Below are 25,919 nucleotides of genomic sequence, written 5' to 3' on the forward strand. Positions count from 1 at the left end.
CACATTAAACGATATAGGGGGTGGCGTTCTAGTACTGTAGCGGAGACACATAGAAGATTCTATACAAAATAAAATTTCAATTGCAAATAAATTGTTTCCATCTTCAGCAGAGCCTACAGACTCATTTTGTCAACTGAATATTTAACGAAAATGTCGGCTTTTGATGACAGTTTTCGAAAAAAGTAATTTTGTGTTTACCATAAATATATAAAGAATTACAATAAAAAATTTTGTTAATATAGAAAAAACAATGTTGAAATTTTTTGATATAATGTGGATTTGAATTTTCAACTTCATAGAAAAATATATTTTCTTAACTTCTCGTTCCATAAAAATATAAAAATTATGGACAGAAAGATACTAATAAATGGCCTGCCATGTTTTTCCTCCCCAAAATGTATTAATCCTCTTTTGGAATAAATTGTCTTTTCGTCGATTTTTGAGATGCGGCAAATTTATTTGCCTCTGATTTATTTGTACAATATCTCAAGTAATCCTTACCTAAAACACACTTATTACCCTTTTCTGTACATGGTGGTTTATTTGGCACAAAGTCTTTAAATATAATTATCATATATTAATGTTATTTGAAGTTTTATCAATCCTAATGCATAAAAAAATCTAGCCGTACAGTAAATGTTGAGCCCACTAATATACACATTGGATATGCCGGTAAAGATGATAGTCCTCTGAAACATAACACTGGCAGTAGTAAAGAATTTTGAGGAAAATCTGTCTTTTAATTGTTTTATTGAAATTCAAGTGTTATGCTTAAGACAACCCACCCAGTACTAATTTCAAAAATTTCGCTCCTAAATACCATTCAAATCACAACTTAACAGTTTATCTCGGCTTCGTTTAAGTATTTTTTGCTATTTCCGACATGGTTGGAAAACGGGTCATTCTGAAGTACACCGTTGCTAGTGATAGAATCTCCAGTGTTTATGTTAGCGTATTTCTTGTTCTGTGAAGGTGTCATGACCTGTTTTGCCAGAGCTCCCGCGTCTAGGGATACCCCCGATTTCAAGCTGTAGTCACCCTTCATGTTGTTGTTGTGATTGCTGTGGCTGAGGACATTGTTGGGCAGAGAAATTGGCGATATTTTCGGATTTGGTGTGTTGTCGATCGCCAGCAGTTTGTCGACCTAGCAAAACTGTCATGTAATATCGAAAAATGAGTGTAAAACCAATCATTGAATTGGAGAAGGTGCATTTGAAAGATTCGTTAGTAAAATTTAATTTGTTTTCTCAAATATCGAACTACATTCAATTCAAATGTAACCATGAAATTTTAAGGTTATGATTTATTAATAGCTGTATTTGTTTTACCACTTGTCTAGTTCAGTTTGGTCAAATTGACCAAACTAGAAGTGACCGTGATTTGAACTAACTTTAGGTTAAACAACACACACACATCTACTCCATTTTAAATTTTAACTTTTGATGTCTGTTTAATTTCAGTTTAATTAGGTATTAGGTTGTTGTTTTCAATTATACTGTGCCCAACATACTTACAATCAACATTTTAGTCATATTTTGGTTTGTTCACTTGTTTAAAAAAAACGAACTTGGTCAGAACTCTACTGATAACAGAAAGTGAATTAACCAAAGTGACCAAGTGTGTAAAACAAATACAGCTATTACTTATTTTATTATTAATTATTAGAAGTCAAGGGTGTTGAAATTTATGGAATCTTCATCTGTGTTGTTCTGTTGTTGTTGTTGTTTAGTTTTCTTGTTTTCATAAATTTATCAATGTACAATATTGCAAGTTGGAAGAGTTGAAGAGTATAAGAGAGGAAAAGAATCAGTACAATTAGTTTTTGCATATTTTTTTAAACTAATTTGTGTTCTGCTCTATTTAGTTTTTGTATACTGCTCAGAATTTCAAAAACACCTTTATCCAGAGATGAAATGTGTCCTTACTTCAAGACAAAAAGAGTGCACTTTGATAACTTACAAATCAACCAAAAGCAACTAAAAAAAAAAAAAATAAAATAAGACATCCAAAAGTGAAACTTAAGCACAGTGTTCTGTTAGCTAGATTATTATTAATAATGACTTGGATTCATCATTGCTTGCAGAGGTGATAAAAAAAATTGTGCGTGTAAATTTATTCACGTAAATAAACTTACAGACGTGGCACCCTCATCTTCTTTACCGTTATCCATTAGTAAGGGTTGGGTGGACCTTGAGTGAGGCATTATGAAGGAGGTTTCCCAATTATCTGAATTGTCTGGTAGTAATTTTTCAACCGAGGAAGTCGATTCAATTTGATCGGGGGTGGTGGGGGTTGTGTGGTTTGGAATTAGATAATCTGAGGATGTAGGTACCACCTTGAAAAACAACATAGCAATAACAAGACGATGCGAACGCAGGGAACAACCTTTTCACAAGAAAACAAAAACTGAATGTGGCAAAATATTTTTAATTGGCATTGTTTTCACCGATAGGGCAGGCAAAAAACAAACTGCCAGGCGAGCTGTCAACTATAATTTGGCAAATCGAGAATTATAAAGAGAACTAATGAGAAATTTGTATAGAATTTTTATAGTGGAATGTGTTTTGTTAAGTTTAATTTTGTAGTAAAATTTAAAGTAGTATTGAGTGAAGCATAGAGTGTGTTTGTGCGTCTTCATCGTTAAATTTCTGTGTGGTATAAAAAAACACATACGATTCAAGAACGATCAGATTTTACAAACATTTTGCCACATTGATGTTATATTAGTCAGACATATCTGTTCCATTAGTTAAAGGCAAAGACGGCGGTTATTGAGTATATTAAATAAGATATGTAAGGTATTCAAGTATCACACCTTGTTTACCTTCCGGAAAACTTACCTGGAGACAGTTCTCCTCTGAACTTGTAGGCCGCATCACGGTAGTATCCCTCTCGTTTGACGGTGGACGTTGAAATACAGGCAATGGGGCATTCATCACTTGCGGATCTTGAACACAGTAGCCTAGTCTCTCTAGAATCGTGGCAAATGTCGGTCTCTGCTCAGGGGCTGGGTGCCAGCATTGGGTCATAATGCCGTAAATGGGACCTTTACAATAGTATTACGTTAATGATTTAAAATATTGTTAATGCGCCTTTTCAGTGATGTCACACACTCAAATGGTCAACACAGGTTTGAAAATTATTTTCTACACAAGGGTACCCGACCACACGCCAATTGGTGGATTTTTCCTCCAGTTCTAGATATTTTTTTAGTTGAAAACATCAAAATTGTTAATAACTTTTTTTATGTTGCACAATTCATGATCGATACACTAATATGATTCATTTATACAGTAAATACATTGAGTAGTATTATAAAATATTAGTATACAATAAGAAAATTCCATAAAAATGAAATGGAGCGTTAAATTTGTTATTTTTTTTAAGCTTAATTAGAAAATATTAATTTAAATATAGGATAAACATTTGAAAATATATTTAATTTGGTAAGGTTAAAAAAAATGGGGATAAATGAGACATATTTTTACCTGGGCAATTGGCAGGTGGGTCCAGTCTTCCTCCGCTGGTAACGAGTTGCATCACTTCCCTATTTGCACATCCTGTATAAGGCATGTAACCCATCGACATGATTTCCCAAAGTAAAACCCCGAAAGACCACACGTCCGTCTTGCTCGTGAATAAACCGTCCAAAAACGCTTCTGGTGGCATCCACTTAATTGGCAGCATAGCTTTTCCGCCCTTCCTGTAGTAATCGGATCTACAAAAGTATATGAATTTAGCGAGGATAAAATTTAATTCAGTAAAAGGTACTTACCTATACACATCTCTAGACATGCCAAAATCGGCAATTTTTACGCATCTTCCAGGACCTTTGGTGGTCAGTAAACAATTCCTGGCCGCTATATCCCTGTGGATAAACCTGTTGTCTTCTAAGTATTTGCATCCTTTCGCAACGTCTACTGCTATCAACACCAGATCTTTCATCGTCAAGGGACTAGCTCGTTCCTGAAAAATATTGCGTAAAAAAAGGAAAAACTCCCATATTCACGTCTTACTGGCTTAGGCCTAGACTCTCTCAGAAAATTTTTCAGGTCTCCTCCTGCTAAAAGCTCCAGTACTATGAATCTTGGGTGTTTGTCGAAACAAACGCCTATGAAATGGACAATATTTGGATGGTTGAATTTAGACATTATGAGCGCCTCCATAAGAAAGTCCATCTCCGCTTGCGAGGTGGACATTTCTGGTAGCGTTTTAACCGCTACCGGCATTTCAACAGTATCGCAAGGCCTTTGTCTGTAAAAGCCTTGGTATACTTCTCCAAAAGCGCCCTGGCCTAGAGCTCTGAATAAAAAAATGTTGTTACTACGATGTAAAACGTTAATGTACTAGCACCTACTTTACGAGACGCAATTGTTCCCTAGGAATGTCCTTCAGATCCTTCAGAGTATACACCACACCGCCGAACTCGTAATTTGGATTATACTCCATGATACTATCCGAGGTAATCCTCAGCCTATCTAGTTGAAGATCGGCGTTAGGAATCATTTTCCGACCCAAACGCCCGAAGGCTTTCTGCTGGTATCTGTTATCTATTTAAAAAATATATGCATGTTAAATGAAATTAATATAATCGTAATTATTCTTACATAACAAGAAACACACTACCCCAAACAGCACAGTCAGGAAAAACACCGTTACTATAAGACCCACAACGAACCACGTTGGATAAGTACCAACTGGCGTAACGTCTCCGACAGCTGAAAATGTGAGAAATAGGCTTAATCTATAAAAAGAAAATCACAACCGACTTACGAACACATTTCTTCTTATCATCCCCCAACTTCCACCTCTGAGGGCATATACAAGTGACTTGAGACCGTCTGGCATCTAAAGCTAAACACCTATAGTCGCATTCGCACCCATCGATAGAGGGAATAATCAAAACGTATCCAGGCCCGGCATTGACGCCCGGCTCCACGTTGGATAGCTCGAGAAGAGCTTTGGAAGGGTTCAGGTAAGAATAACCACCTTCGCCGTTGGTCGAGTTGACAAAAGGAGCGTTTCCTCCAGCAAACCCGCCACCACCTCCGCCGTATCTGCAGCCTCCCCCGCCACCACCGAATCCACCGTCTCCTCTGTTATCGGTCGACTCGTAACACGCTTTTCCTCCGGCGCCACCCGCTTGTAAGGAGCTGCCCATAATGGCCAGTTCTAGTAATCCTGGGAACACGCTCCATCCGCCACCGGCGCCAGCAGACCTAAAATAGAAAAAAAAAAACGAAACGTTATAATACAATTGAGCTGTCGTAACTCTAATACTTACTTGGCGCCATACATTTTACCAGGTAGGGGGGGTCTCGAGATGTTAACACCTTGCCCGTGTTGTCTGACACTATCCACACTGAATCTGCCTAAGCCCAAGCCACCTCCGCCACCAGCCACGGCAAGAGGAATTTTCTCTTTTGTCCGATTTCGCTAAAACCAAAGAATTAGAACGATTAAACGTTTGGGAAATAGTTCTCACCATAAAAACATATGTTCCGCCACCTCCTCCGCCGCCACCGTCATTGATGTCCATTGTGAGGACCCATCTTATGCCGGTGCCCCAATTCTGTCCCGAGTGACATGATGAATTCGCTTGATATCCAAGACTCTAAAAAAATTAATCAAATGAATTGACCGGGAGACGCTAAGAAGCCACTTTATTACCTTTACGCAGGAACTAGTGCCTTCCTGACCAACCAACATGAAAATTTCCTGGCCTTTTTTCAACTCCACAATGGTTCTTACTTGGGCGCCTCTGGAGGAACCCATTTGCGACCCGCCTTTTCCTCCACTTGCTCCAGATAAAATAATCCTTCAAACAACAGAGTAAATTAGGTAAATTTGAAGTGCGACAAATGCGATAAGTGTGCTTACGTGTAGAATCCGTCCTGAGGAACTACCCATTTTTGCACCCCGCTCAAACCTGGTTCATTCAGTACTTTAATATTCATCTTGGAACCGTTATAGGCTTTCGCGCAGTCGTATTGCTTAGGTCCAAATCTACCCTTAATGTTACAGGTGGTTATTTCATAATCTAAAAAGTGGTTACGACAAAAAATAATTTCTTTACTTGTTTAATGAGAACTCACATGTTTTATTTTTAAAGTCTGGATGAGTCTCTCTTTTGTCCAGATAACCCACGAGGGGATTCCAGTAATTGTAACCGTTGAGTTCCTCGGGTGGTATATTTAACCCGAAACATTCAGGACTTAAGGAAACGTCATCTATGGCAATGTCACTCATATATCTCATACCTTTCCTTGCCTCGAAATGGACAAAGTACCTAAAATCAATAAATTATGCCTTGACAACTATGACAAATAGATAATTATCTTTTTTTTATATTATGTTATATCGTTGACGACATACCTGTGTGTGATATTCGGCAGAATAATGTCTTGACGAACCCACTGGTCACCATGATCATGGAAGCTCCACAAAATTTCCTTAGAAATATTTTCTGCAGGAGTCAATTCGGTGACCTGCAGCAGTATTCCACTTTTATGTTTTCCGGTTTTGTGAAGATAGAACCGAATCTAGAAAGAATATCGAAAGAGTTATTATGTTCGAGAATTGTATTAATCATGGTTGACTTACGGCGCAGGAATTGTAAAACCTGGATGATGTGTTTCCATGAACCCTTGGTGGAGGATTAAAATCGACACTACGCAGCACCGCCGTTGAAGCAAAGTCTGCGTTTTTCTTCAGCATGCTGACATAGAGGTAATTTCCTGTCGTGTTCATGTAGGTGTGGTCATAATTGGGACCGGTAAAATTCGTCGGTGTGGAACCGTTATGTCGGGTCCACTCGAGAGTCTTGATGTCGATGTTCTGCCAACCACACCAGTCGTCTTCAAAAGTGCAGCGGGAACCATACGGCATAAGATCTTGAATCAAAGTTTTCTATAGAATAGCTACGGGTTAATTTTAATTTTGTACATACCACAATTCTGCTGTTCATCGTCACCAAACTGACAATCTGGTTTTATGTCACATATTCTGGTGCTGTTAATGCAAGTCTTGGTAGATTTGCATTTGTACTGAAGGGGAGTGCAAGAGTCATCACTTCTTTGGTAGCAGTGAATCAACTGAATGTTGTCAAAAGCCACTGTAGCTCCGTTCACGATTTTTTCTGACGGCACAACTTCCAATATTATAGTGAAATTCCTAGATATCTTGCCTACGGACATATCGTACTTTTTCCACCTATTCAAGAAAAAATTATTATAAACAACTTCAAATGCCACAAAAATATTAATCGAAACATAAAAAAGACAACGTAGCATGCAAATAAAATCAATTTTTATTAAAAATTATATATACTACAAATACAAAATCTTACTTTTTACTATTATCTCCAGGTATTCCCTTGACTAACCATTGGGTGTGGTTGTTTATAGATTGAGAATGATCGCTAGTTTTATCACCTACAATGCGAATTTCACCTCCTTCCATTTGTTCCTGGTAGATCCATATAGCCAGTTTACAAGATGAGATTGTAGGTTTAAACAAAGGGCTAGTAACATGGAATTCTGTTGCTTTCATAGGAAGACGCAGTAAAAGAAAATTGCCTAAAATAAAATCACATTGAAAAAGTTAGTTGCTACGATTACTATTCAGAATATAGATATTTGGAAAAAGTAAAATACTTTTTTAATTCTTTTAAATTTATTTAACTTAAAAGTTCTTTTAATTTAACTTTAAAAAATACGAAATAGTAATGTTTATGCAACCAGAAATACACATATTCGTAAAGTTAGTCGCCTACAATATGTAACATATTGAGATGAAACAACAAAAATAGAGATAGAAATATTAGATACTGTTTGAAATTTTGTGACCTTTAGTGACCTGTATTATCGATCAACGGGATCAACCACAAACATGCGAACTGAACACCAAAGTAGAGAGCTGAAGCGAACGGATTCAGTGGTTGTTAGAAGCTAGAAGTTGAAATATTTGTAACCTCATTTTCCCTCAATACAAAAATAATTTGCGAATAGGTACATTTTGTAAGATTTAGATAGTGACTAGGAGGCAGCCGATAATATTTTTAATATGTCCATAAAAGAGCCCATTAAATTAAAGTAAGTAATTTATATGATTTTTAGTGATAAAATTTCAATAAAAATATTTAGAGATCTGGTCGAGGAAGGAGCCGTTTTCGACGTTAATTTGGATGATCTAAAAGAACACGATTCAGACACCGAAGATGCTGAATACCAGCAAAATATCAGCAAGTTCGCAAACTTACAGTTACTGGGAGAAGATCTTCAAGACGAAGACACTTATTTCGAGGGGCAGCCATTTGAAATTATATCCGCAAAAATGGACAACCTTCTCCAAGACGGAAGCATAAAGAAAAGGATAATACGCGAAGGCTACGGTGAAAAACCGCCAGACCTAGCAATCGTTAGGGTTCATTATAACGCTTACGTAGAGTACAACCCCGAGCCTTTCGACAGCACTTATGCGAGGAATAGACCTCACCAATTTTCTATTAATAACGGGGAGGTTATTATTGGATTAGACATAGCAGTGCAATCCATGAAGTTAAATGAAAAGTCGCAGTATATAATCCAACCGGAATTTGCTTATGGCAGGCTTGGCTGCCTCAATAGAGTACCTGCGAATGCGGAAGTACTCTTTGAAGTGGAACTTGTAGAGGTAGTGAACGTTGGAGCAGCAACTGCTTTCCAGCATTTGCCCGAAGAAGCCCAAAAAAAGTTTACTAACGTTTACGACTATTGTTTAGCTTTGTGCGCAAAGGGAAAAGATTTATTCAGCAAAAATATAAAGGCTGCGATTAGAGAGTACAATACTGCCGTGGGAAAACTAGAAATGGCACAGTTAGAAGTTTATGAAGACCAGTTGAAGCAGCAGGAGCTACTGCTGCGGCTGTACACAAACTTATTGGTATGCTACACGAAAATAGAGGAACCGAAAAGAGGATGCATCAACTTTAATAAGATAAAGGAATTGGTGCAAGGAACGAACATAAAAATATCTGCCAAATGTTACTTCAACAATGCGAAATGTTTGAGGATGTTGGGAGATTTGGATTTAGCAAAGAGAAGATTAGAAGTGGCGTATAAGTTGGAACCAAAAAATCCCGATATTCTCAACGAGATGATAGTGTTGGAAAACGAAAAAAATAACGAGAAAAAACGTGAAATTGAAATGAGCAAAGCTCTGGTAAAGAACTAACATTAAGGAATGTATTCATGTATCTTTACTTTTCCACAATTGGAAGAAAGTTGTGTTTAAATTCTTTTTGATTGTTTATTTTGTTAAAATTGAGGGTATGTATGCTTTGGAATATCCTTAAATTAAAGTAAAATTTCAGTTATATATTTTAATACAAATTCAAACATCCTAATTTTTATTCTATTATTCGAGGATAATTATATTATTTACAGAGAACAGTTGAAAAAAAATAAAAACGTTCAACTTTTTCATTATGTTTTGCATATTTTTTTCGGTCTAAAATTCCATTAGTTTCTAAAGAAATAATTCACACACTTTTAACAATCAAATAAATATGTTGGAGTGTGAAAAAATGACAAAAAAATGAGTAGTAGATCTGATAAAGAATTAATTTTAAGAATGTATTCATTTATTTTATATTATTTGTATAATCAAAAGGCTGTATTTCAAATGTTTTCCATTATCTTGATAATAAACATTGTTTTTCTTGAAAGAGGTTTTTTTAGTTTATATTTCATTCATATACAGGGAGGGCCATTAGTGTAAGAAAGTAAAATAACTCCATCAATCAAGAAGAAACCTAAACTACAAAATTAATTTGATACATGATGATGAGTAAAAACGGTATACCTACGCCAAATATTACATTTTTTAAATGGAACACCTTGTATATTTTTAAACATGGATTTCCAAGAAAATTCTATATATGACAATATCAACAGTTCATAATTTTAGTGCGGGGTTGCCAAGTTATGTAGAAATTCTTTTGAATTTTGGAAAAAAACGACCTCGAAGGAATTGTATTAACTTTCAACAACACTTGCAGCAAAAATATTTGACAGAGTTATAGGCAATTGTTAGGCAAAGACTCCTATATTAGCTAATATCGATATTTTATACAGGGCATTTTTTATAATATGATCATTTTTAGAAGGTTTAAACTGGATTTTCTAAAGTTGTTCAGATGGAACACCCTGTATTTTACTGTATTTTATTATTTTGTTATTAGTTTAAGTAATGTAATGAGTATCGTAAAAATGCACAAATAAATCAATTTTGTTGTTTGGAATACAAAAAAGTGTAAAAAACAAAAAGTGAAGATAATACAATGGCGCATATGATGACCTATTTTATTTGTAATATTGTACAGGATGATACATTTTGTTTTTGGCAAATAATGATCGAGGATACCCACACCTCCGCCACTGGTAAGTTTCTAAAGCTGGTAATTTTTTGTTTCATACCTACTGTCATACTAAACATGTACACAAAATTTGGTTAAATTATCTCAAGCGGTTTAGAAATTAAAAATTAAAAACTGATTTTTTTTTTAATTTTTGACACGCTGTAGCTGGACTATGACTGTCCTAAGACCCCACATTTATATAATAAAAAACCCTTAATTTAGTCTACTTAAGGAACTGAATGTGTAACACACCAATTTTGAAGACCTATGTATTTTGTAGGGGAAGCAAAACGTTTTTAATTTTGTACGTTTACCCACAGATTTTAGAATTTTATATATTTTGGAGTTATTTATATTTTTTTTATAAATTTTTCTGGGTTAATCCTTAAAATTAGAATGAGAGGTATAGATATTATTACACCGATTTTTTAATTTTTTTTTACCCTTCAAATCTGAGAGAATATTCTCTCAAATATCCTGACATTGAAGTTTTCAAGGGCGTCACCAAAGAGGGGCAGGGGGGCTGCCCCCCACTAGAAATTCAAAAAGTTCAAAAATTTTCTTAAGCTAAGAAAATATTAGATTGGAAATTTTTAATAAAATATTTTATTTACTTTAAACTAATTTTGAAAATTAATAGGTACTTATTTTTTTGAAAAACAATTGTAATAAATTAGTATAAATATTTGTTGACAAAAGAATTTAAAAATATAAAATTTTATGGTACAAAGTAGGTAATAATACATTTCCACATTATAAAGCTCGGGAATTTTATATTAAAAAAAATAAATTTTTATTTACCGGAATCAGAATAAAAGTTTAACAATGCAGTTAAAGCTATATATGTAACGCACCAATTTTATTTATGGGGAATGAAAGTCGTCTCAATGGCGCTTATTTTTGACAACCATCAAGATTTTATTAATAAAGCGGTCGACAAATTTTCAAAAAATTATGTTTTACCTAATTTTTGTTGAATTTCTTTATTTTTTTAGTTATTTATATTTTTTTTGCTTTTCTTGTATTAAAAGGGTTTTATTAAAAATATTTCTAAAAAAAAATTAATTCAATACCTATTTCAACCTATAATTTATATTTCTCCCATCATCTCTCATATCTTGCCCCCCCCCCCTAGCCTATCGGCTGGCAATGCCCTTGGTAGAGATGCTTTTAATAAAAAGTGAAGATGTTACCACTATGTATAATTTTGTTCCGCTAAATTGTTTTCAGTTTAATTTAAATAATGTCCAATGATTTGTATCATCTTTAAATCAAAATGTAACCAAAATTCCTCAAAAAAATTCTTGAAAATTAGAGCTAGTCCTATTCTTACAATTTCTTCATGAACTGAATGAATAAATTGACAGAAATTTTGTGTATTCATTTCTAAAAGAAATTTGTAGCGCTCTTTGTTAACTTTTACAGTTATATTTGAAAAATTCATGAATATAATTCGAGATAATTATGCACACCCAATAAACACAGGTAGTAAGAGACTTTTTGAGGGAGATTTCCATCAATATATAAACATTTATAATTAAATTAAAGAAAAATTCAATAATAAAAAATAACTGAAATCCTCGCCTGCTTTTCTGTGTTATATAAATCTACCGGGTGTTTCAGAGTTGAAGTGATAAAAGTCTAGAGCAAAATATGTAAAAAAGTTCATATGAACATGGGTCTGCAAAGTACATACTTCGTTTCCGAGATATAGAGCGTTATTTTTAAAGAATTGAGTTTAAAAAAAACGCTTTAGCCGATTTGAATGAATTTTTTTGGGTTTATTAAAACAATTATCATATATAAACTGGACCAATTAGATTTTATCCAGAATTTTCAAGGGCATACCCAGCGAGCAAGTCAATTTTTTTTTTTTTTTTGTTGAAAAGAATACACCCTGTAGTTTTTTGCGGTTTTTATGTAATATTCAGATAAACCCACTAAAAATAGTGCATTTGTGTCTCTTGACTCTTTTTAGTGTCTCACTTCGTCTTTATTTTATTTATTCTTTTCTACAAAAAAAAGACTTGCTCCTGAAAATTCTGGACCACATCTAATAGGTCCAGTTGATGTATGATGTTTTAATAAACCGGAACAATTTCATTGAAATCGGCTAAAGCGATTTTTTTTTAAACTCAATTTAAATAACGGGTAGGCATGTACAGCTAAGAAAGGTACGTACTTCATATAACTTGTCTCATTATATAAGCTGTTGCAATAAATAAGACATCGTCATTGTCAATGATTTTAAAATGGAAAATAAGCAGATGCCAATCGAATTCGAAATGAGCGACCACACGTGTACACTGGCTTCGCGTGTAATTCATATCAAAGGTTTCTTGTTTCTTGAATTATTTTCTATTTTAGTTGTTGTTGGAGAAGGCGGCGAATGACGCACGAGATGATCAAAAGCGGGAGGAAACTGAGATGGGAGGATGTCGTGAGACAAAAGGAAACAATCGCAGTTAGGAACTTTTATGTAGCGAAAATATACCTCTACATTTTTGAGCGTTTCTTAAAGGATACATTAATGGGGTTAGAACCGCGATATGGGCCAGAAATTTGTTTATATAGAAACTAGTGATGTAACGAATATCCGCATTCGCATTCGCGAATATTCGTTTGATTTATGATATTCGCATTCGCATTCGCAAATATCTTTGAATATTTTGCGAATATGAACGTGAAAGAAAAATACAGAATGTGAAAACAATCGTTCAGCATCGCAAATCGTAAAATAAGTCCATATTTCACTAGAAGTTGATTTATACTCATGTTAAGAAATAACTAACAACAGTCTAACCTCACAATTCACAAACTCATCTGAGCCGGTAGCGAAAACAAAACAAAATTCCAATCATACAAAAATACCGTTCTACCAACTTAACAACGCTAATTTCTTTAGCCTCTAGCGCCGTTGTCACCGAAAATATTATGTGCGTCGCGCGCGGCATATTTTGAATCATAGATAAACGGCGCTAGATTTAAAAACTGAATATTCGTATTCGCATTCGCATTCGCGAATGTCGACAACAGATGTTCGCATTCGCATTGGCATTCGCGAATGCTTAAAAACTGGCATTCGTTACATCACTAATAGAAACTAACTTTAAGTACAACCAAGTAGATTTAAAACACATGAAATATCCAACCAAGCAATATTATATTTCAAGAGTAGCTTTCCTGATGGAAATAAACTGATTTTAAATCAAGATATGTTAGTTAGTTCAATTCTGATTGTTTAAAGTGTTATGGAATTAAAAAAAAAAATTAATTTCACTTCTTTCCGAGGTAATTTCCTTTTATCTAAGATATAACGGTCACTCGAAGAATGCCTGAAACTAAAGTCTATTCATATTGCCAACCTTAAAATATAAATTTACATTTTCGAATATTTTATTATGTACCTATATCGATAGCCCAATATTTTTCTGGGAAATATAACAAACACTCAAATTTGACGAACAAAAACATCGCATACTTGATCAATCTAAAAACTTTAAGGATAATACAATTTTAATGGTATCTGGTTAAGACTCAAGTCATTAGAGACAAGGGACGTCTAATTATTGACATTGCCCACAGTTTTGAGGAAGTTAGGCCGTCAGCAGCCAGAGGGCAGTACCGTCAAACGCCGTCAGATCTAAGAAAGCGAGCCTCAAAAAGAGATAATGTAGTACTTCAATCACTGTCTGTGTTAGTTGGGTTAGGCCTGTGGCATATTATTTTTACCATATTTATTTCTCTTGTTAGTAATAGACCCATCAAACCTTATAAATTTAACTTCGGGCTCCGGAATATTCAATAGTACCTACTTTTGAAAACAAAAATAATTTTTTTTATAAAATTGTCCAATTAACTAAGCCTTTAAATCGAAATTTTGTCAACTTGGCTGAATTTTTGATATGAGTTAGTATAAGGTATATTATAACAATAAGTGAGAGTAATTTTTTGTTCAACCCCCGGCCAAGGGTGGAAAAAGATAAAACAAAGGGCTTTTTCAAGATAACTCAAAAAGGGTAAGAGCTAGAAAAAAAAGTTTTTCATGAAAGTTGTAAAGCAGACAATTCTACATAAAAATGGTCTCTTAGCTTTTTCTTGTACTATTAAAATTAACAGAGTTAGGGAGGCTAGAAGTTAAGGGAAGATTTCAGAAATTTAATTTTGTTAAATCATTAAAATTAACGATTAAAAATTTGATTTTTTGTTATAACTTTCTTATTAAAAATTAAAAAATATATCTATTTCTCTGAAAAGAAAAGTTACATATTTTAGAGCAGATTGAAAAAAAAAATTACAAAATTCAATCATTTTTCTGTTTGTTATGATTTTTTTTAAATTTCTGAAATCTTCCCTTAACTTCTAGCCTCCCTAACTCTGTTAATTGTAATAGTACAAGAAAAAGTTAAGAGGCCATTTTTATGTAGAATTGTCTGCTTTACAACTTTCATGAAAAACTTTTTTTTCTAGCTCTTACCCTTTTTGAGTTATCTTGAAAAAGCCCTTTGTTTTATCTTTTTCCACCCTTGGCCGGGGGTTGAACAAAAAATTACTCTCACTTATTGTTATAATATACCTTAAACTAACTCATATCAAAAATTCAGCCAAGTTGGCAAAATTTCGATTTAAAGGCTTAGTTAATTGGACTAAAAAGTTATATTTCGAGGTACAAGCTGACAAGTTTAAAAGCAACGACTATTTTTGTATATTAATCAAAGCGTGAATTGACATTTTGACCACATATCGAATATGATCATCCTATGCACCATAGAATTCTAATAATTCGAATGATTTCATACAATTTAAATATTTTATCTACTTCCTCTTATTTTTATGCATATATATTTGCAGCTCCATTGACATTTTCACCGCACATCGTGATAACTCGATGCAGATTCAAATTCTGAGAATTCAAATGGTTCTATATGTATTTCAAAACAGTTTATCTATTTCCTCTTTTTTTCTACGCGCATATATTTGTAGCCGCATTTCGTTGATGCAGACATCAACAAGCTGAATTGCCCATTCAACAATACTAAATTGATAAAACTGGCATTAGCTTAACTTTCGTAATAAGATAATACAGCTCGTAACCTTGAGATATATATGGAGCTGTTTCATTTAAAGATATGGCGGATGCGCTGGTGTGCTTGTTGCGTTTAATAAAATTCGTCGTTTAATTTAAAAACAGTTTCAGTTGGATGTAAAAGGAAGATATAGAATAGGTAGTAATATTTTCTGATATATCTAGAAATAGATACTTACCAGTTTATTTTTCACCTAGCTGGCATACATCTCCCATTTACAGCATTAAAGTTATTGCCATTACTTACCGAACTCCTTGTTGTTGGCATCTGTCCTGGGCCCCGTCTCGTTGGCCCCGAAGTTTTTCCCCCACGTCCTGAAGAATCCGTTGGCGATGTCTTTCCGCCAAGTCCACAAGCAGTCGGTCTCAAATTCGCAGTCCGTCTCAGACTCGTAGACCTTTTTGTCTTCGCTGGGATGGTGACGACGTAGTTCTCTGATTATGTCGAATTTTTTATTTTGCAATTGTTCAGTATTCACACCTAATGAATTCGAAGGGATCGTATTAGTATAAGGGAAATGCCAAGTGAAAAAAATAGTTTATAAAGTCTATGTCATAACTCTGATGAAGAGAAATCCAACATCTTTACTTCATATTAAGGAATTATTTAAACCAAAAAAATAAATAGTGGTAAAAAACGTGTATTAAAAAATTTTGACAATTAAAGACTTTTTTGTACAAAAGAACATTCTTTAACCGCTCCCTTCAATTTTATAACCTTATTAGAACTTTTAAAAGTATCCCCGCTTACTTTTTCGCGTTTCCACAATTTAAAATTAGACCAGGACGGGTCTGTTTTGAGGTGGATGTGAGAGGGGGCAATCATTATTATAATTATTTAAATAATTTTTGTTTAAACAAATTAACAAATTGTTTTTTAATTAGAAATGATTTTTTTTTGTTAAATACAGATAAAATTAAGAAAAAATAGTACATTAAAATTTTCATTTATGAAAAAAACTAAATTGCAAATTGATAAATGTAATCTAATTGTTCAAAAATAAAAAAAAGAGTGTTAACTTTAAAAATTTACTGTGGCCGATCAACCGATTTCAATTTTTCAAAACATATTTGAATGGTTGAGCGGTCTTTTCTATGTGAAAAAATTTTCAAGAATCTAGATGCTTTATTTGAGGCTGTGCAACATTTTGAAAATTCGAAATATTTTTTTCAAAATTTTGTTCAAAAAATTATTTTCCGAAAACTATAGAACCGTTTTTAATGAAATTTGGTTGTGTTGTTTTATTATACTCTAAAGTTTTTTCTACCAAAATTAGAATGCCCTCGGAGCAATTAAAATAATGTAAAAAAATTATCCAAAAAACTTGATTATTTTGGCTATTTTTCATCAATTATTGTTATTTTGCAACATCGGTAATAAACTTAAACATTTTTAACTTACAGTATATTGTGCAAAATTCAATTCTAAAACTTTTTTTCTTCTTCAATATGCATAGATTCCATAATATAAGTAAAAAACTCAGATAAAATAGGTATTTTTTAGAATGTTTTAAACATATTTGCAATTTTGAAAATCTTCCAGACCTCGCCCAGATCTAGGGATCTACGCTTTTATTATGTGAGTTGTACCTACTGAAGATATTCCAGGAAAAATTAGCTTGCCCCTTTTTACATATTTCGACATATCCGCCCTGGTCTAAATTGAACGTTAGCCACATTTAAATATCAACTATATCAAATATTTATACAAAAATATCAGTATATATAGAAGGCAGTCAGCTTTGGAGCTCGCGCAAAATCTCATTTGCGAAAATGTAGCACAAAGAGCGCTGGCTCACAAAAGAATTATTAATGAGATTTTGCGTTAACAGATTTGCAAAACTATGAATCATCCACAGGAAAATATAGAAAGCTGCAACGTGCTTAAATGGAAGATTCTACAGGAAATGAATCGATTAAAAGGAGGATGTCAATAGTAACAAAAATCTGCGTCTTCCCAAATTTTCTACGGTTTCTAACAAGCATCATTTAGGAAATTGGTTTTATGACTAAGTATTTATACCAATCCAAATGGGATAGCTGTTTATTTAAAACTAAATATACGGTTCAGATGGAGAGTATTTTTCAATTTCTCATTGACTGGCATCGACGCGGCTGAAAGTTATTTTAAACAAACCAACCAATATTCTTGAAATTAATGGCAAAGATGAAGCAATGGTTAAGTTTAGAAACAAAGAAATGTTTTATGAGTTTAATTGCGACTTGGGTTTACGATTTATCCGTATATATTTTTAAATTCGTCGAATTAATTTTTTCATGCTTTCAATAGAATATCAATCTTTGAAGGTGAATTACCAGGACTGACTAATAATCTTTGAAAGGCTGTATGATTGGTAGATCTACTGCATTCAATCTAGTGTGTGTTACCCAATCTATTGCTGATGCTTTGGGAAGGTGAAGAGGAAGCATTTGATAAATTACATCATGATATACTGCTAGAGAAGAATATTTTGCCATCAGTAAAACTCTTTTACAGTCGTTGAAGTCATGTATTTCCCATCGTGTTTCATTTTCTCTGTTTTTTATTCAGACAGTTGTATTTTTAATAGTTATTTATTGTCAATTAAAACACGAATGCAATACAATGTTTTATCCATAATCACATCACAATCATATTTGTGGAATCAGAATTATTGGAATTTAATAAAAAAAATATTCGCACAACTTAATATGTCTTACTAGTACTCGTGGTAGGTTTTGTTACGTTGTTTATTATCAATTATTCAATAAACAGTTCTATCTGAATTTGATAAAAATGCAAGAAATTAATTGTGTTCCTGTGGCTGGTTTTGAAGAAGCTCAAGAAGCAATTTTCCATTTATTGCCAGCGAAATTCAAGGAACATTACGAAAAAGTGTTGGCCGAATTTAACGAATGGAGGGAAAAACGGAGAGTAGTGACAATAAATGAAAAAGTCATGCTATCGTATTTTTTAAATTTGAAGAAAAAAAGTGCAATATCATCTATGTGGTCGAAGTATTCGATGTTGAAGACTACTATAAAGGTCTACAAAAATATGTATATTGGAAAATATAACAAGCTTATTGCTTATTTGAAGAGTGAATTATTCTACTACTGAAATAAAGTTACTTTATTCCACTAGTGGGTAAAGTATCACTTTAGACAGTTCATATGTGTGGATAAAAGTCCGATTATAAGGTGGTTGTGGATAAATAGTTTTATTTATATTGTTATACTACATATTTGAGGATATCCCGATCATTGCTTCATATTTACACATGTCAATTTCTCAAAAAACAAATATAATAAAATGAATAATGAAATAGCCAGACGAAGGGAGAAAATACCTGATTTTAGTATTGTTTATAACCGCACTATTAATATGAAAATTAACAGACCGTTTTAAATTAATTCGACGCTTTAAAAAAAACGTTAATTGGGTGATAGAGATGTTATATTTAGATAACGATTTAGAAGTTTGTTTTTTCGCGATTAAAATTATGTACCTGCCGTCATTACAGGTAATAAGCTAAGATACACATCCGATAAATTTTAACCCCAACTTGTTCCAAGAAAAGCAACACTGAGGCACTGATATATTATCCCCGTTGGTAATTTATTTGCAGGTGAATTTTTAGTCCCACTAAAGTTATACCAGGAATTAGTTACGGGTTACCGCAATTTTCTGAGAATTTTTAAAATAACGCAGTGGATTATAGCGCAGATTATTCGCTCTTACGTGGCTATTTCATTAAAATGCTTGCTGTAACACGAGGGTTAAGAATGTTGCGTAATTTGCAATTACCTCGTGAAATTGCGTTTGCATGGAAATGAAAAATTCGCACTGCCGTTAGTTCATAGTTGACATCACAAAATTATTTTCTTAACTTCATGTAAACATTCTTGTCATGCGCAAAATAGTACAAGCTATATAGTTCTTAATAGATTTCCGAAAATTAGAAAGAATAGGAATTCAAGCTTGTAATAAACCAAAAATTCCTACAGTAAGACTACATTTTTCAGAAACAGAATGTCAGATTGGTTTGTACACTAGTTGCTACATTTTGATACCAAATATGAGTCTGAGACTTTTCAGTCAAGTATCTTGCTCTGACAAAAAAAATCGTGAAATTTTTAGTGATCTTCAAAAGGCTGTATCTTCATGAAAAATGGTCGTTTCGAGATAAACAGAAAAGGGTTTTCAAGCTTTAACTCTGGTTTCAAGATATTCACACAAAAAAATTTAAAAAACTTTTGAAAGATTTTGTTGTTTTGTTTGAAAATATGAATAGACCAGGGCGGATCTGTTTTGAGGTGGATGTGAGAGCAGGCAAGCCAAGGTAATGTAATTTTTTTAGTACCTTCGCATTTTGAACCTCCGAAATAAGTCTTGGAGCGAAAGCCCCCTCCCCCACTTTTCGTGTTTTGAGTCACTTTTCGCGCGTGCGAGCGACAGCTTTTCCGCTGATTTATCTATGTTGCCAATAACTTACGGATATGAAAATTTTTTCATGCTTAGAACTCGGAAAAGCGAAGCCACTGGATCAAAGATTATTGCTAAATTGTTTATAAATTAACGGTAAATGCCGATAAACTTTGACCGCTTATATCTCGAGAACCAATACAAGGAATTTAACTTTTTTTTTAAAGAAGCGGCTTTCCGAAAAAAAATTATAATTTTTGAAAAAAAACTAAATTGCAAATTGATAAATGTAATCTAAGTGTTTAAAAATAAAAAAAAGAACCGATTTCAATTTTTCAAAAACCAGTTGAAAGGTTGAGCGGTCTTTTCTATGTGAAAAACATTTCAAGTATCTAGATGCTTTATTTGAGGCTGTGCAACATTTTGAAAATTCGAATAATTTTTTAAAAAGTTTTTTCAAAAAATTATTTTGCGAAAACTGTAGAATCGATTTTAATGAAATTTGGTGTATTGTTTTATTACACTCTAAAGTTTTATTGATCAAAATTAGAATGCCTTCGGAGCAATTAAAATATTTTTAAAAAATTATCCAAAAAGCTTGATTATTTTGCCTTCTTTTCATCATTTACTGCAATTTTGCAACATCGGTAATAAATTTAAACATTTTTAACTTACAGTATATTCTGTAAAATTCAATTCTAAAACTTTTTTCCTCTTCAATATTCTTCCAAAATGCATAGATTCCAACATATAAGTAAAAAACTAAGATAAAATAGGTATTTTTTAATTTTTTTTAAACATATTTGCAATTTTGAAAATGTTCCGGACCTCGGCCAGATCTAGGGATCTACACTTTTATTATATGAGTCGTACAGAAGGTATTCCAACAAAAATTAGCTTGCTCCCTCTTAAGAAGTGTTGACAATAATTTTTGTATAAAAACCGTGTTTGCTTTTTTTATCAAATTCCTTTTTAAATTTGGTAAATTTTACTCTTTTGTTTGGTAATTTATATTCTTTCAGATATTTATTAATTCCATTCAAAAAGGAGACCATTTGGAAAAGCAATTTTTAAAAGGCAGAAATAAGTCAATTGCCATTAACAAAAGACATAAAATTGTGCCATTTTGTAAAATGATAATAGAAACATTGACTCAAGACTCAGTATGGCCTTAATTGGTGAAGGTACCTTATTGGATTAATGAAAGCTAGAATGTAATGGAACAAGGAAATGTTTCATGCCATTGGCCATTATGAAAAGTGCCAGAGAGACGTCGACGGACTACTTTCCTCTTCAATATAAGGATTTAAAGAAAATTTACATGGCTTACCATATTCCGTTCCCGCGAAACTGTGTTTGCCGATTCTAGTTTCATTCGGTTCCATCCTGGGATTAGCATCGGCCGGCATAACTTCATCCCTCTTCTTTTCCTCGTTTAGTCTTTTCCTTATGCTTACTATGCTCCTGTCCGGAGCTTGCCTCCTGTATCTAATAAAATAACTGCTGAGCCTCTCGTAGGCTTCCTCGTTCAATATGTCTTTTATATCGTCGCCTATATTGCTAAATTGTGGACGTTTCGGTTGATTTGAAGCAGTTTGATAAGTTCTTATTGTGTGAGCACCATTTTGATTTAAATTTAAACTAGAGTCATTCTCCGGTCCGGCGTCGTCTTTCCTTTTTTCCTCCTCATCTTGGCACTGTACCGCGGTCTTTCGTATTATTAATAGAAGCGAAAAGAGTACAAAACGTTTAACAATCATCATTCTTGATGCGCTTATATGCCACTTATCGATATAGCTCCTATGAAATCGCAGCTCGTCGCTGGCATCTTTGCAGGTTATTGACTCCCCTTTTTAAGTATAGATCTGGAAAGAAAGTCCAATTAAAAAGTGATAAACTAAGTATAAGTTGCATTTATTAAACGGTCATAACAGTAGGTAGATCTCTGCAGTTTGTTTCAACCAATAACTTTTTTACCTAAAGCTCAAAATATTCTTGAAATTCTTATGCGCCTATATTAACTGCAGAATAAATCACTAGACTGTTGAGATAATAGAGAAATATTTAAACTATATACATAATTCTTATCGTTAATATATTCACCAGAAGAAAGTCACGTCCGTTTTTTCTAGAAATATTAAATTCGATGCTTACACATCCATAGCTAATCATCAGTGAAAATTCTGAGAAATTGTAGTGAAGTTAATATGAGGCAAAGAATTTACTGCCCACTGGTCAATATCAAACAAAAAAATATCACTGGAATTAACAAGCGTAAGTATTTTTCAGTGTGTTTATTTATGAAGAATTTCACAAGTGCAATTGCTTTCGAAGAGCAACGACACTGCCAAGAAATTTTATGGTATTTCACATGAACAATTCCAGATATACAATAAGCAAAATGTCCTTTTCAAAATGCCTGACTATACGTCACTAACAACACATTACAAACATGCAGTATTTTAATCTACGCTATAGGGACATTTAAATGTAAATATTTGTTTCAGAAGCATTACATTCAAAAGGAATTTCTCACACTTTCGACTCATTGAAATGAAATGAAAAATATTTTGTTAAAAAATACGGAATTTTCAGTGTGTATGTTTAAAAGCAATAATTTCACGTAGACACTTCTTATAATTAAAATTATTCCGTTCGGATTTGTTTACAGTAAAAACTGGCGTCAAGCCACTTGGTAGCAGACTGATTTATTTGTTGTAATAAGAGTAGAAAATAGAGACTATATTATAGAATTCAAGAGAGTTATAATTTTTTTACTCTAAATCCCCAAAATCTGTTAGAGGCAACAAATGTATAGCGATTAAAATGACAACCTCTCACATATCTATAAAAGAACTCGACACGTTTTTTCTGCAAGATTTAGGCGAAATTGAATCATTTTTTTATGAACAAACAATAATTTAAGAGATACAAACAGAATTATAGATTTTCTTATATAAACGTAGAACATACTGTAGATATAGTAAACTAATTTAATTGCCACTAAATCTTACGCAACGGAAGCCCTGATTAGGCTAAGTGCCTTTGAAGTCCCAGTTGACAATTATGTGCTTGATACTTAAGAGCAACACTCCTTAATACTACTTTTCTATACATTTCACATGAAAATTACGTTTTTGTGACAGTTGAGTGTTGAAACTACCGAATATACTCGTTATGCTGCGAAACTATTACCTTGAATTATCATAAAACTCATAATTTCGCTTTCTAATATATATTTTTTAATCACATAAAATTTTTGGCATCAGTTGTCACAAATTGGAAGAAAGCCAAATTCAAGTATGTACTACTCTGCTATTAATTCGTACTCAAAGAAATAACATTTTGTTAATTTTCAAGAGTTTATTTACGAAAATATGTCGGTTGGTTTCATTCAATTTTCAATGGAAGAAGTAGATACATCATGTAAAATAAATAATTTGAATTAAAAATGTTTAAGAAACGTGCGGTACTGTGTTTGTGAAACATGCTAAAATTAATTGCTTTAAGATATGATAGTTAATAAAATTGATCTAAAATGGGGCTAAAATAAAACTTCACCTTCATATTACAAGAAAATGTAAGAGATACATTTCTGTGAATAGCTTAAGCTTAGTGACTATGATTTTGGAATGATGAAAGTTCATCACACTGTTTGTGATTAAAAAATTGTAGCTAAAGGTATTATTCCTAGATATATAATAGCGGATAAGTCAAATAAATATATCAGCTGTAACGTTACAACAGAAACTGCACTAAATCGGTAGTCAATTTAATATAAATAATGCAAAATAACTTTTTATGATAACCTATCACCTAAAACCTGATAAATGTTGAAGCGCCAAAATATCACAGAATAATAAAATATCATCTATTCTACTACAGTTTTTCTTTTCAAATCAACATTCAAATAATATTTTTTTGAATGTCCTTAAAACCAAAGTACAAAATGGAATTAGTTTTCTAAAAACGGGCAAAGTTTTTTTAAGTTTCATTTGCAAATGCAAAACAAAACTTTAGATTTTTTCGACTTCACTTATAATTTCTATATACTTTATGTAAATAATATTAAAAACAGAAAAATATGAAAATCCATAAAGTTTTATAAAATATCGCACACACAAACCGTGTCAACGTACATATTTACATTTATTTTAAGGCCTTGGTAATGAATTTTCATTCCCCCAAGACATTCTTCAATATAATTTATAATTACTAAGCACAAAATGTTTTCAATGTCACCAATATCTTGGATCGCTTCCAGATAATAATGTTTGTATTTAATGATGAATTAATATAAATAGAAGAAAGTGCTCACTACTTTTTTTTTTGGTCTTTTACATAAAATTCTTCGTTAAATCTAAATTAAAAGCACACATAGTATGTACCACATTTTATCAAAAATAATAGAAATGTCAGAATTAATCTACAAATACTTATATGTCTAGCGTTTCTCAAACAAGTTGTTTCAAGAAGTAAATGAACCTAAAATAGTAAACAGTAAAAAGGTGAATAAAAAATATAATTATACACGCAATTCATACCAGAATTATAAAAAATGCCTTGCATTTATTCATATAAAAATAGTACATTCTACGTTTTATGCTACGTATATGTATAAAAATTATATTAATAATTGTATTTATTACAAAGGTTGAAAATTTTGAAAAATCAATGTAGTCTCCTAGGTACCATAAAAATATTGTTTTAATCAAACATTTGTCCGATTGGGTGTAGTTTATGATGTAGGTACATAGGTATATATTTTTAAATGAACTTGCGTATTTACGAATAAAAATGTCATTAGATTCAGTAAGATTGGCGTTTTCTGCTACAGACATTTTGCTACAACAGTTTCTGTGCATAAGAGAGCATATATTGTTGAAAAAACCCTCAAATGCCGCCGACATCTAAATGTCAGAAAGTAAATGGGCTTCTATTTATCAAGATCGCATTCGGGAAAATTTCCACAGCGAGCGTTATTTACGATTATTTATACACATACACACGCACACAATTCCAATGTTCGACCATGTAAACACACGAAAATACAAAAAGTCCTTACTTTTCGACGAGACGTTTGCACCCACGAAACGACCAAGGATTACGCCATACGTATTCAATTAATTCAAAAACTGCCCGGTTTTAAGTCAGCATTATCACTCAAAATTGTCCTCAAACTGTTGTTGCGGCACCCACGGTTTATACAACAAGCTAGGTCCGTACGCGACGTCTTTAATTTTAAAATTGCAATCAACAGACTAGAGTAAAAATATCTTCGGTACAACCCATAGTATCTTGTGCGCGCTGGCCGAATTGGGGAAGAGACGAACATAGAATTTTGGATAGGGAGAATAGAGATAGCCGGAGCATATCGATTTTTGTGTGCCGCTAGCTTACATCTCCAGCAAAAATAAGATGAAACGCCGTCGCGACATCTATCGGGATGCTGTGTATGCTCGTACGATTTCCTACTAATCTACTACATACGGTGTGGCTCACAGGGGGTATCCGGTTTTAACGCGGGTGGAGGAGTAAAAAATGGAAATTTAAAATGTTTTACTAATTTCATGTTACATTTGGTGAACAGACAACATAGAAGAAGAAAAAAAGAACACGCAAATCACTCACTAAATATTGTTTTCTAATAACTTAAACATTTTAGGAGAATTTTATAGATGTAGAATGTTTAATTATGTTGTTTATGATTTGAAACGATGGATCTATGTTGTTAGAATATTATCCCATGTGAAACTCAAATACTGCAAAGAGTGGACTTAATGTGTTTATGAAATAAGAAATTATGCTGTATATTGCACAATTTTCAAACAAATAAGAAGATGTGAATGTATTGAGAATATTTTATATAGTGTTTATCTTCACAGTTTTAATTTTATTTTTAAGCATATGTATGTCGCCAAAAATTTCCTACATTCTTTTCCTTCTAATTCAATGACGTTCTCCCCAAGTTCCATGCTTCTATGCTCCTGTCATTCTCTATGTCAATTGTCAATTGTCGGTATATGATT

At 32.9% G+C, this 25,919-nt stretch overlaps 2 protein-coding genes across 4 annotated transcripts; one reads left to right on the forward strand and one right to left on the reverse strand.

The window, feature by feature from the left end:
* Nucleotides 1-274: 274 nt before the first annotated feature.
* LOC108917448 (ALK tyrosine kinase receptor) lies at nucleotides 275-25,194 on the reverse strand. 3 transcript variants are annotated; one of them, XM_018724044.1, is made up of 21 exons: nucleotides 24,956-25,194; nucleotides 21,221-21,755; nucleotides 15,733-15,966; nucleotides 7,349-7,577; nucleotides 6,950-7,212; nucleotides 6,604-6,893; nucleotides 6,376-6,542; nucleotides 6,096-6,289; nucleotides 5,881-6,040; nucleotides 5,671-5,818; nucleotides 5,486-5,614; nucleotides 5,285-5,436; nucleotides 4,774-5,219; nucleotides 4,608-4,718; nucleotides 4,358-4,550; nucleotides 4,017-4,302; nucleotides 3,776-3,966; nucleotides 3,489-3,718; nucleotides 2,841-3,046; nucleotides 2,135-2,335; nucleotides 275-1,144 (listed from the first exon to the last, which is right to left on the reverse strand). In XM_018724044.1, the coding sequence occupies exons 2-21, from the start codon at nucleotides 21,651-21,653 to the stop codon at nucleotides 836-838; spliced, it is 4,572 nt and encodes a 1,523-aa protein (XP_018579560.1). In that variant the 5' UTR covers nucleotides 21,654-21,755; nucleotides 24,956-25,194; the 3' UTR covers nucleotides 275-835. The 3 variants fall into 3 exon arrangements, with proteins under 3 accessions (XP_018579560.1, XP_018579559.1, XP_018579561.1); XM_018724043.1 differs by lacking the exon at nucleotides 24,956-25,194 and adding an exon at nucleotides 21,868-21,937; XM_018724045.1 differs by lacking the exons at nucleotides 2,135-2,335; nucleotides 24,956-25,194 and adding an exon at nucleotides 21,868-21,937.
* LOC108917449 (inactive peptidyl-prolyl cis-trans isomerase shutdown) lies at nucleotides 7,910-9,404 on the forward strand. Its single transcript, XM_018724046.1, has 2 exons — nucleotides 7,910-8,093; nucleotides 8,145-9,404. Exons 1-2 carry the CDS (start codon nucleotides 8,065-8,067, stop codon nucleotides 9,211-9,213), a joined length of 1,098 nt encoding a protein of 365 aa, XP_018579562.1. The 5' UTR covers nucleotides 7,910-8,064; the 3' UTR covers nucleotides 9,214-9,404.
* Nucleotides 25,195-25,919: the final 725 nt, after the last annotated feature.

Source organism: Anoplophora glabripennis, unplaced genomic scaffold (assembly GCF_000390285.2).
Source record: "Anoplophora glabripennis isolate ALB-LARVAE unplaced genomic scaffold, Agla_2.0 scaffold4, whole genome shotgun sequence".
NCBI lineage: Eukaryota > Metazoa > Arthropoda > Insecta > Coleoptera > Cerambycidae > Anoplophora > Anoplophora glabripennis.